At 38.2% G+C, this 12,924-nt stretch overlaps 1 protein-coding gene across 4 annotated transcripts in view; it reads right to left on the minus strand.

The window, feature by feature from the left end:
- Positions 1-12,924, minus strand: part of CHAF1B (chromatin assembly factor 1 subunit B) — a 29,163-nt gene that overhangs the window by 14,726 nt on the left and 1,513 nt on the right. For all 4 annotated transcript variants that reach the window (XR_006278726.1, XM_038388581.2, XM_038388564.2 and 1 more), the window contains exons 3-9: positions 11,585-11,715; positions 11,080-11,212; positions 10,208-10,325; positions 8,359-8,462; positions 6,325-6,421; positions 4,093-4,171; positions 1,046-1,139 (exon numbers count right to left, since the gene is read on the minus strand). Coding sequence is in view for 3 of the 4 variants with exons in the window: in XM_038388581.2 (XP_038244509.1) it covers positions 1,046-1,139; positions 4,093-4,171; positions 6,325-6,421; positions 8,359-8,462; positions 10,208-10,325; positions 11,080-11,212; positions 11,585-11,710 (751 nt within the window). In the remaining variant the exon portion in view is untranslated. The remainder of the gene's footprint in view (positions 1-1,045; positions 1,140-4,092; positions 4,172-6,324; positions 6,422-8,358; positions 8,463-10,207; positions 10,326-11,079; positions 11,213-11,584; positions 11,716-12,924) is intronic.

Raw genomic sequence — 12,924 nt, forward strand, 5'->3', positions numbered from 1 at the left:
GAAAATGAATCCCAAATACTACTTTAAAATCTATTTTAGTTTTCCTTATATACTGCTCCAAAACGAGCTTCTCTTTACTTTTGCAAATGGCTGCCAAATCAATGCCTATGCAGATAACAGACCCCGCTTTGCAGTGTTGGTCTTATTAATAGATCAGAATGCTTTTAAGAAGAAGGAGGACAAAAAGGAGTAGAGTCAGAATAAGTCAAAAAAGAAAATACTCCTTTTTTGGGGGGGGAGGGATAACTCAGTGGTTTGAGCACTGGCCTGCTAAACCCAGGGTTGTGAGTTCAATCCTTGAGGGGGCCATTTAGGGATCTGGGGCAAAAACTGGGGGGTTGGTCCTGCTTTGAGCAGGGGGTTGGACTAGATGACCTCCTGAGGTCCCTTCCAACCCTGATATTCTATGATTCTATGATTTTCAAGTTGCAATGGGGGAGGTTTAGATTGGATATTAGGAAAAACTTTTTCACTAAGAGGGTGGTGAAACACTGGAATGCGTTACCTAGGGAGGTGGTAGAATCTCCTTCCTTAGAGGTTTTTAAGGTCAGGCTTGACAAAGCCCTGGCTGGGATGATTTAACTGGGACTTGGTCCTGCTTTGAGCAGGGGGTTGGACTAGATGACCTTCTGGGGTCCCTTCCAACCCTGATATTCTATGATTCTATGATTCTATGATTCTGACAGTGCGGCATTATTGATATACCAGGAATTTCATAAAGAATGCCTCATGCAAGTGTTAACATGACATTGAAGGTCTGAGTTTCCTGCTGTTGGTTAATAAAATGTCAAACTGATTGCAAATTTATACAGAGAGATACACTGAATTTAGCCTACTCTGTAAAATAGGGAACCACAGGTGGCTACCAGCAGCAGCATGTAACAAGAACAAGATACTGTTAATCCCTCTTGCTGCTGTAGCAGGTGGCTATATTCTGCAACATGTCCATATTTCTCTGACATTTCAAAAAGTGATGTTCCTGACACAAGGGCAAAGTGCCCATCCAGGGCTGCCACATGCACCGGTACATCTTCCCTTCACGTACCTGGAGTGAGAAGCAAAGAGCCGTCAGGAGTAAAACTAAGCCTGCGGAAGAATGATTTCATGCTGTCATCATGAAACATCCGATAGCTTCTCACCTGTAACATTTCAAAAGAATAATTTTTTTTTAAATATCATCTCTGAAAAACACCATTAATTCCAGTCAATACCTTTATCTTAAAGTGTGACAATCAGCTAGTTATTCGATCGAGTTTAATGGGTCTTTAGTGAGTCTTAAAATAATTTAAGATTTTACTACCTCTAAATTGTTTTTGTAAATTATTATTTTGGGTGGTTTCAAATCTCTATGGCTAATGGTAGTCTCCCTGGATCCCTCTTCATATACTGATTAGCATACTTCAGAGGCATATTAGACTTGACTATTCCTGTCCGTTCCCTCTATTATGTTATTATAGCTATTTAAATTAAATTAAATTAGTCACCAGTAAGGGAAACAGATGAAGATACATTTTATTTACAGAGTAGCACTGTTGCTTGGGTATAATAATACTGAAAAAAAAAGGAAAAGAAAAAAATGCAATGGAAAAAAATGCAAGTGATGGATGCAAGAAATTCAAATATAAAGAGAACCAAAAATTAAATAAAGACATGGGAAGACTATTTACTATTTTAAGTAAATAGTCAAGTTAAATTAACTGAAACTAAGAGCCTGTCCCTTAGGTAATGTTACTTTAACTCTAATCCTAGAGATTTAAAAATGCCCCCTCAGATCCATGTTAGAGCTGTTTTTCAGTATAACCAAACCTGCTTAAGATTACTTCCCAAAGAAAAGAGATATGCATTCTTTTACAGACAACTCTAAAAAGTTATTTTACTATCATTCAGAATTAATTTGGGAAAAAAACCTCTTCTGCTTCTCTCTTGGGATTTTAAACTTTTTACCAATATATATTCACTCAAAAATTATATTACACCCACTAGATGACTGCAAGCTACTGCAGTAGTAAAATGTTAATGCAATATAACTAGGGCTGTCAAGCGATTAAAAAAATTAATCGCGATTAATCGCGCTGTTAAACGATGGAATACCATTTTAAAATATTTTTAGATGTTTTCTACATTTTCAAATATATTGATTTCAATTACAATACAGAACAGTGTATAGTGCTCAGTTTATATTTATTTTTATTATAAATATTTGCACTGTAAAAAAAAAATAGTATTTTTCAATTGCAAGTACTGTACTGCAATCTATTTATCATGAAAGTTTAATTTACAAATGTAGAATTAAGTAAAAAATCCCCTGGATTCAAAAAATAAAACAATGTAAAACTTCTAGAGCCCACAAGTCCACTCAGTCCTACTTCTTGTTCAGCCAATCGCTCAGACAAACAAGTTTGTTTACATTTGCAGGAGATAATGCTGCCTGCTTCTTGTTTACGACGTCACCTGAAAGTGAGAACAGGCATTCCCATGGCACCGTTGTAGCCAGCGTCACAAGATATTTAGGGCATTTGGCACGTAAATATTCATACGTCCCTTTATGTTTCAACCACCATTCCACATGCGCCCGTGCTGATGACTGGTTCTGCTTAATGACAATCCAAAGCAGTGCAGACCGACACATGTTCATTTTCATCATCTGAGTCAGATGCCACCAGCAGAATGTTGATTTTCTTTTTTGGTGATTCGGGTTCTGTAGTTTCTACATCAGAGTGTTGCTCTTTTAAGACTTCTGAAAGCATACCCCACACCTCGTCCCTCTCAGATTTTGGAAGGCACTTATTTGGGAGGCATAGATTTTTAAACCTTGAGTCAAGTGTCATAGCTATCTTTAGAAATGTCACATAGGTACCTTCTTTCAGTTTTGTCAAATCTGCAGTGAAAGTGCAGTCAGTGGGTCATCATTCTAGACTGTTATAACATTAACTATATGACAGAATGCAGGTAAAAGAGCGCAGGGGACATACAATTCTCCTCCAAAGAGTTCAGTAACAAATGTAATGAATGCTTAATTTTTTTTTTTAAACAAGCATCAATCACAGCATGGAATCATGTCCTCTTGAATGGTGGCTGAAGCATGAAGGGGTATACGAATGTTTAGCATCTCTGGCACATAAATACCTCGTAATGCCAGCTAAAAAAGTGCCATGTGAATGCCTGTTCTCACTTTCAGGTGACATTGTAAATAATAAGCAGGCAGCATTATGCTCAGTAAATGTAAACAAACTTCTTTGTCTTCACAATTGGCTGAACAAGAAGTAGGACTGAGTGGACTTGTAGGCTCTAAGTTTTACATTATTTTGTTTTTGAGTGCAGTTATGAAAAAATACCTACATTTGTAAACTGCACTTTTACCATAAAGAGATTGCACTACAGTATGTGTATGAGGTGAATTGAAAAATACCATTTATTTTGTTTATAATTTTTTACAGTGCAAATACTAATCAAAAACAATAATATAAAGTGAGCACTGTACACTTTGTGTTCTGTGTTGTAACTGAAATCAATACATTTGAAAATGTAGAAAAACATCCAAAATATTTAATAAATTTCACTTGGTATTCTATTACTTAACAGTGCAATTAAAACTGTGATTAATTTTTTAATTGCAATTAATTTGAGTTAATTGCGATCAATCGACACCCTAATTATAACTATTAATAACCTTAAGAGCTGTTGCCTGACAGATATCTTTGAAATTATTCCATTTAAAAGAAATTCTCTCTGTACAGACTATTTTTTGCTTCTCACTCCTTGAACTTTACTCAAAGGCATTAGCATTGTCAATTTGCTAAGTTGTAGGAGCAGATGAACTTGCAAGAGGCAATCACTAGATGACGATGTTATTTGTGATAGTCACTTCCACAGTAAACTAAAGTCAGAGAAAACAATAGGAGGAAACATCATCTATTCCACACATTCATATAGCAATAAATGAAAAGACAAAATGCAAAAATATCTGATGTACAAGTAAATTATTTCTAAAACTGAATAGTTTTTTCCAAATTTCACTTTCAAAGAGAGCAGCCCTTGTAAAAAAAGTAACAAGGGTTATCTCACAACATTGTTAGTATTAGAACAGTTTACCTCGCCTTCAGCTCCTGATGGCATCTTGGTAACATTGAATGCTACACGCTTAGTCTGTGTACTGTACACCCGCAGCACCCTACATAATGGAGAATATCGTTACCCACAAACAGGTACCTTCCACATTGAGCAATATCCTTGTCTATTTCATACAGAGTTACAGCACCTTCCTTTACAATCAGAACGTTCTGGATCCATTTGACAGTTATGTGACAAGAGGACTTCCTACTAAAGGGTAGGAGATTACTACTACTAAATATTACAGGACACGACATTAACAAATAACCACTAAGGGCATCTTTACCCTACAATTTTTTGCTGCCCCAAGTTATGTAGCATATAGCCACAGTTAGCATATTGCCTGTGTGTGCGCATGCTGAGCTCCCTGCATCAGCGCTGTGCACATTCACCAGGAGTGCTTGTTTCAATGCAGTGAGGAGCATCATGATGTGCAACTTGCCACTGTCTAGCACACTATCTTTTGGGAAGTTTTGGCAATGGATGATGGGGCAGAAACGATGATTAGGATTGTAGGGTCAAGTTCCCATCATGCAACTTTCTCCACTTCCATGCCATCTCTATCCCATAATTTTCATGTCTTTTAAAAAAATTCCATGTACCTGTGTGACTCTTTTTGCTGTCCACCATCTCTGACAAAAACATGGAGCCTGCACAGCTCTGCACTACTTTGTGAGCACTGCAAGCAAAGGACACACGATCCTCTGGTATTTGCAGAGCCACAAGAAGAGCTGCAGGGAACACAGACCTTTGTTGATTTATTCACAGAAGCTTATCTGTGACGTGTGTATGTGCCCTTAAGGAAAAATCAGGGCTCACAGTGAGGTGGAAAAGACCTGAACAACTTCCTGGGACTTCCCTGGTGACTCCCATTAATTCCTACAAAACATGAACTTTCACTGAAAAAATAAATCATTTCTAGCCATTGTTATTGCAGTTTCCTTACAATGTGAATTGAATGCAGGCTTGTGCAAGATTATCTTCCTACATCTGCACGGGAGAAGTGTGAACAGAATTCATGTTTTTCAGGGTATGAACTCTGAAGTCTAAAGATAATTTAAATTGTCACTTTACTATTTCATAGCTGATAGTTTTTTAGAGAAACATCTAAAGATCATGGTTATCCCATGGAGATTCAAAAGGACTATTAGGTCTTTCTACTTGTCCTCTCTCTGAGCCACTTGCAGGATCTGCTCCAGGTGAGATCAGTACCCTCTGTAATAGAGCCCTCATCATTATGAAGTCTTTCCAGACATACCCATACTGTTTTCTGTTTCTTAATTTCATCCTGCTACTACTTGTTACACCTCTGGAATCGAGGCTAGTAATCTAGAGGCGAGGAAGAGGGGGAGGAAAGATATAAGTAAAGAGGAAGATGAAGGGGGAGGGGATTTATTAAAAGGGCATCACTTTACACCTCCAGCCCCTGGAGAGAATAAAACCAATAAAAGATGTAGGTTAACATGTATCCATCTTTTTGTCTTCAACACACAATAGAGACAAAGGGATAAATATAATTAAAGGGGTAATTGGTGATAAAAAGGTATCTAAGATCAACTAAACTAAGGAACTAGCTAAACAACGCTCATGTAATTTCTATGTTCTATGAAGACAGCCCATTGATATGCTATTATTCTGCATTATAGAGATTCAGAACACTTTGGTACTAATGAAATCTCAAATCAGGGATCACTCTCCCAGAGGTTTATTAGCCAGTTGTGAAGTCTATCAAAATAGGATGCGTATCCCCAAACAATTTAAGGTGAACTGCAAAGTTAAAATGAAAAAAAAAATTGCATTAAACACAGATTTGTTTGCCAAATGACCTTACTAACCAGGCTGCTGAGGGTTGGGATATGGTGTGGGATGAAAAGAGGGACATTCAGCCCAAAAAAATGAAACTTCTGGTATCTTCAGTGATTCAAAAATGCCCAGTGGAGGATAATTTGTTTAAAAATTTAATTAAAATTATTTCTTTGTTGAATGTTCCCTCTAAGGACTCGGATGGCATTCAACACAGAAATAAATTTTGAATTAACACCAATTCTCACTTCACCTTTTGCAGTTCCCTTTGAAGGACCAATGTGAACAGCAATTAAAATTCACATTTCCAGATATTGGTAGTTGTGAAGTGAAAAGCATTCAGTTCTTTTCTTGACTTAATTAACATACAACAAAGAATAGTAATAGGAAACACTTAAAACAATAACTCACCTATCACAGCTAAGAGTTGCAATGTACTGGCCTACAGGATCCCATGTTATTCCTTGTACATAACTCTTGTGCTCATTAAAAATTGAAACTTTTTGCCCTGAAAATACAAATAATTTCTAAATTCCAAAACTCAATTTCTATTTCATAAAACATTTTTCATTTCAGAAATAAAACAAGGCCAAGTATTTCAGAATGTAAAGTCATATATATTTTTACACTTAAATAGATAACTTTCTTGTAAAGTGTCTTATAATGATGGTAGTGGGAGAAAAGGCTTTCTAATGATATAAACTCAACCCACAAAACTTTCCACCAACCAGGATGCCCTGGTGCTGGGAGGTCTGAGGGGCTGCTGCGAGTCCCCCAAGTTACACTGCAGACAGTGGCACCATTGACACTCATGCTTAACGTGTATGCAGAGGAATCAATTAAAAATATTACAAGAAAAGATTCCAGAGTATTACACCTGTCCAACACACTGACTCCGTGAACATTGCCAGTGTCACAATGAAGAAGCTACTGTCTCATACTTGCATGGAGGACAACTGTGTACTTTGCAGGAAAAACACTCCAGCATGAGAAGAGGTGCTCGAAGAATTTTGTCATCACATGGCACAAAGAAGCTGCTGCCTCTCACAGTGAACTTTCTTAATCGTTCCCATGAGGAGGCTGACACTAAAATTATCTCGCATGCCTTCAATGTCACAATGAAAGGTGTGCACAAGACACATATGAGCTAGTGTCGTGAGATGCTACCCAAAACTTCCGCAACATTCTGTTTTTGTGCCTGCTGCTAGGGAACAGAATCGCTGTATATTCCTTAGAGATGTGTTCCTACCACTCAGACTTTTAAATGCCACCACACTGCCAGGATGGGACAATACTGGAAGACCAAATTATCTTACTAGAAGTATTTGATTCACCCTCCTAAGACTCTCTCCACCCTTTGAAGGTGCTTGGAATGGCTGAGACAATCACTGATGAAGTCATAAATATACTGGAGGCATTCATATGCCAAGTTTACTATTTGAAGACCAATATTAAAGACACTTATAGAGCTACGTTGATGGATGTTTTCCAAGAAGAAGAAACACAGAAAAATTGCCACTGACAAGGGGTGCATTTATACCTGCTATCAAGAGGGGCAAATTATCATCAAGCAGTGGAATGGCTCTGGGACGATCAAGCACATCCAAAACTATCCTCCCCTTTTTGGCATGGATAGGTCTTGGATGATGGACTGATCACACCAGTGTGTGAGAAATGCCATGCACTCCAGAATCAACCCTTCTGCTAATCAAACGCTCACAAGTGCAAAGACCAGATGCTCACCACCCGGCAAACATTTGGCCAGCAGTCTGCTTTTTAGAGATGTACGAGTGCAGTGCAGACGAGAATCAGTGCGACATGTCTAGCAGTGGTGCCCTAGATGGAGACAACATTGACGATGACTGATGAATAAATGTTTTCAGGCCTATGTGTCAAGGCTAGCTTCCCTAGAATTACTAAAGATTAATGTCTTTTTTATGTAAGCAATGAATCTCTGTCTTAATGTATATATTTGAACATTTTCTCAAATATACATCTATATAATTGTTCAAGATTTATCATGTTTGGTACCACTGTGGTTGTGGGAGAAAAAGCTTTCAAAAAGATACCCAACTCGTCCTATCCCTGACAACACTGTATTATCAAAATTTCCAGCCACCAGCGGACCGGGAGCTGGGAGGGCGCTGAGTCCCCCTGCCATGCCACAGAGTGTGACTCCATGGAAACTATGATTCTGTAGATTGTGTGAATCAAATGACCTCTCCCTGACACTTTTGTCTCTAACCTGTTCACAAAATAAGATTTCACTATGTCCTGCTCCCAGACTAAGAGGTATTCCTCACAAATTCAGGAAATAATTTGACCATATTGTCTTTAAAAAAAAAAAAAAAAAAAAAAAAATGCTTTCAGTTATTTTTTAAGCATGAAGCAATTCTACTTATCTCAGGATGGATGCGACAAAGAAATTAGAAATTTAGCAATTACCTTTATTGACATCCCACATTATAGCTGTGTTATCTACCGATGCAGATGCCATGCAGTTTCCATCAGGGGTCCAGCAAATATCATACACATCTTCTAAGTGGCCTCTGGAATCCAGGGTAGTAAATTGTGATCATTAGTTATAGCAAGAACAAGAGTTATGAACAAAGAGTCAGATTTTTTTTTAAATGTTAAAAGCCTATGACCAAAGGTGATCAAGTATTGCAATAATGAGATGGCCAACCACTGCTTTTTATTTTTAAACTATATATATACCTGCTAGTAGGAGTGACACACCCCCAGCTAACCTCTGTATAACACTGCATCTTTCAAAGAAATAAAAACCCTGAATTCACAAATGACTTCAAATGATGTATAATTAAAGATGTGAAAAAATGAACATCCCCAGGATTGTGTGCAATACAAACAACACACAATTGTTCATGTATTAATAAATTATATAAATACGAGAAAGGTCACTTTTTCAGAAAACTTTCCTTTACAGATAAATTTTTTCACAAGTAATGTTCAATAAAATGTTTGCATATCAAATCTCCGAATCTAAGTTTAGTTCATATTGCATTTGAACCAATGTCTTCTGATATCAAGCCCAAGTTAGGAGAATCTCCATAAAAAATAAGTTTAAAAAATGGTAAGAATCACTAACATTATTTTGTAGATTTACACCACAATGTGACTTTCCGTATGATAAAATATATGTTACATTCCCATTTTTAAAGATTCCAATTTTTTTTTAGAGAAATTAATTCTAACTAATTTATCTTGGAAGCTGTTTCAGTCTTGTATGGAAATTATACGAGCATTTTTAAAGGCATATTTTATACTATACACACTTTGTACCTATTCAGGTTTATCAGGTATTGAGACTAGATTTTTTTTGTAAAACAGTGTGAATTACTAATGAATGTAACGACCATAAGGGATGCAAACTGAGAGAACCTGGAGACCAAAGTGCTCTTTATCCACAGATGCTGCTCAAACAGGGGATAGCATTCCACATATTGTCCCACAAAGGGACAAAAGGTGATTTCAGTTTCCACAGCCTTTCATTCCTTTGCTTCTCCACAAGAGTGACAACAGGCTGCCATTCGAGTTCCCACTGTGGTAGTGGTGCCCTGATGTCTTGCCCAGTAGGAACTGGACTGAACCCACGACTCATTTCACTTCGATAAATTAACTATTTTAACTGTGAATACACATACATTCTAATAAGCATCATATATAAATGTGAAATAAAGACTATTTTGTATTATATGAATACATAATATAATTGTCACTTTTACTTTTTCTTTTAATTATTGTAATTTGCAAATAATATTTCCAGACAGCTGGAAAAAAGCTTTTCAACAACTCTAAAAACTAGTTTAAAAAATTTGGCTGGGAGTGACATTTAGCAAACAGGCATGAACCATTTTAGCTTTTGGCACTTGTTTGTTTAATATTCATTATTAAATTATGTTCACTATAAATTCAGTAATTACGTTCACTATAAATTCAGTGCTAAAAATGTCTGTTTTCTTTGTCCCTGTGCAAAAGTGGACAAAGACAGAGCTTTTGACGTAAATGAGCATATAAGTAGGTGCAGAGAGCTATGCCACAGGTGTCAGATCTTCTGCCTTAAAAATCTTAGAAGACTGGGGAAACAGACTGGTACAGAACACCAGCACGACTGATACTAAATGGGGGCAGAAGCATACTAGGAATACGCTATGGAGCAGGTGAGTTTTGCAAAAACTGTGAAGAGGATTTGCTTATGTTGAGTGGAAGGCTGTTCCAGACACAAGGAGCATCATGGAATGAAGAAAACTCTCCAAAAGCCCAATTAAATTACCTTAAAGTTTTAATTACTGTCCAATTCTCTTTGTTCAGCTGAGCTTCATCTTCATCTTGAAATGCTATTGGTTCTGGTTCTTTGTTATCATTCAATTTCCACAATAAAATCACAGCATCTGTGGAATAATTTGACTTGTTGATAAATTTTTCTGGTTTTTTTTATAATGAATTATTATATTGGCCTTATCCTACTATTATGTTTCATGTAATGTGAAAGTCAACCAGCAAAAATATTTAGACTAGCCTTGGAGATTTTTTTAGGTGATTGACCTAGAAATGCTTTTTTCCCCACCATTACCTTTATTACGTAGGAACAGGAAACAAATGTATATGTTTGTTTAATGAAAAAGGCTAGATCAACATAAATCAAAACTATCTGATTAAGAAGGAAATTTCCAAGATCCAAGTGGGAGTCAGCTTCCCAACTTTCGAATGACTTTCAAAGGGTACCTAACTGCCCTTTGTGCCTTTGGAAATCTTCCCTTAAAATATTACATATGTGTGTCGAACCCAATAGAGAGCTATCCAATCCCTTTGGTCCTGAGGATAAAGCACTGGTCTGGGACTCAGGAGATGGATTTAATTTCCAACTCTGCCACAGAGTCCCTTTTTGATATTGGGCAAGCTGCTCAATGCCACATCCATAAAATAGGAATAATTCTTTCACATCTGTAAAACACAGAAAATACTTCTCTATCTCACAAGGAGGCTGGAGGAATACATTCATTAGGATGTGTGGGGCACTCATGAATTATGGTGATAAGGAGAGCAGTGGTTAATACAAACCCAAAGATAGACACTTTCTGTGCTCATTTTTACATGAGATGTATGTATCTTCTTTATATTGGTCTTTATTATAATGTTACTCACCATCTCCTCCTGATGCTAAAATCTCACCACTGGGAGAGAAACGCACAACATTCACTGCTTTGGTATGGCGAGCTAGATTGGACAAAAATTCCACAATTGCTTTCCCATCTGGTCCTTTTTCCACTTTCCATATCTAGTTATAAAAGTATTACAGATAATAAATTGGCTTCTATACCTGAAAATTGATCTATTTTCAGTTTTGTAATTAGTATGTACCATTTTCTTCAGTTCAGTTATTTATATATTTTACAAGGAGGCAGGAAGAGTGCAGTCACTCAAAAATTTCAAAATTCTACCCAAACTAGACAGGAAGAAGCAGATTAGCCAGAATTTGAAGACTAAACTCAAACTGACAGATCTCATGCCCCACTTTCATATAACCGTTCATCTGAGTCACTCACTGGTAGCCCATGGAAAACCAGAAGAAGGTGAAATTTTAAAGTAAAATTAAATTCCTTGGTAGTTATTCTGAACACACTAAAATCAGGGAAAGTTTGGAACTCACACGAACAGCTGTGTCTACTCCTGCGGAGGCCAGTCGATTGATTTTCCCATCTGTTCCATGTTGGAAGTCTAAGCTATACACCGGCTCTTTGTTGTGCCATGCTATTTCACAAGTGATGACCTTCATTCTTTCTAAAGAAAAACATGGCAAGTATTAGATATTTTGCATTTATTATGACAAAAATTATAATCAAAGTTAACAATACGGTGTCCACAAGCACCACAGAAATAATATGAAAAACATTATAGTAAAGCACAAAAGTTTACTACGTTTAAGGAAAGTTGTTTTAAGTAACTATGGTTTATAGTAACTAAAGTTTTCTGTAAGAACATTCTCTGAAAACGTACATTTGCTGTGGGCATATCATTTTTCCCATTCCCAGACCTCAATATGATTGAATTCTTCATGCTGCTCTGATCCCTCTGCTCCCTGCTCTAACTGCAGCACAAATTATTGCATAGATTGGTGTTTGAGTCACAAACGTTGTCGAAGCAGCACAAGTAATTACTCCTGAGGGCATTCTGCACCAAAAAATTAAAAATTCCACGCTTAAAAAAATAAAAATTCTGCACACAATATTTTAAAATTCTGCAAATCTTATTTGTCAAATAAACGTGGAGTCTCCAGCATGGCACTGGGGAGCACTGGCCACTGGCTGCACAGAGGTGGGAGATCACTGTGCCATTTTCCCCCACGACACAGACTCAGCAGTGAGGCTATACCCAACCCTAACACAGCACAAGGACTGGGTCTGCACCAGAAACGCCCCAGGGCCCTGCCCCTCTGTGACAGGTGCCCCAGGTGTGGGCAGGCAGGCTCAGCAAGGCAGGATCCAAGTGTGGAGGGTCTTAGTATGGGGGGACCCAGGTGTGGGTTGAGAGGGTTCTGTGTGGGGCAATCTGGGTGCGGGTGGCTCAGTGGGGGATCCGATGGGGGGAATCTGGATGCACAAGCTTGTTGGGGGGTTCTGGGTGCAACGGTAATGGGACTCTGAAGAGGGGGTCAAGGTGAAGATAGTTGGAGCTCAGCAGGAGGGGTGTTTGGGGGGGGAGAGCTTGGCAGGAGGTGTGGGGGGGCTAAGTGGTGGTGTCCAAATACTGGAGGAATGGGGCTCAGTGGGGTGGGGATCCAGGTGCAGCTGGTTGGGACTTGGTATGGTGGGGATCTGGGTGTGGGTAGCTCATTGGGGTGGTCCAGGTGCAGGGGAAGTGGGGCTTGTCGGAGGGGTTCTGGGTATGTGGGGGGGAGTGAGGCTTGGTGGGAGGGTCTGGGTACGAGGGGGTCTGGATGCAACGGGGTTGGGAGGATGGGGGAACAGCTCCCTGTACAGTGATCCCTCC

Source organism: Dermochelys coriacea, chromosome 1 (assembly GCF_009764565.3).
Source record: "Dermochelys coriacea isolate rDerCor1 chromosome 1, rDerCor1.pri.v4, whole genome shotgun sequence".
NCBI classification, from domain to species: domain Eukaryota; kingdom Metazoa; phylum Chordata; order Testudines; family Dermochelyidae; genus Dermochelys; species Dermochelys coriacea.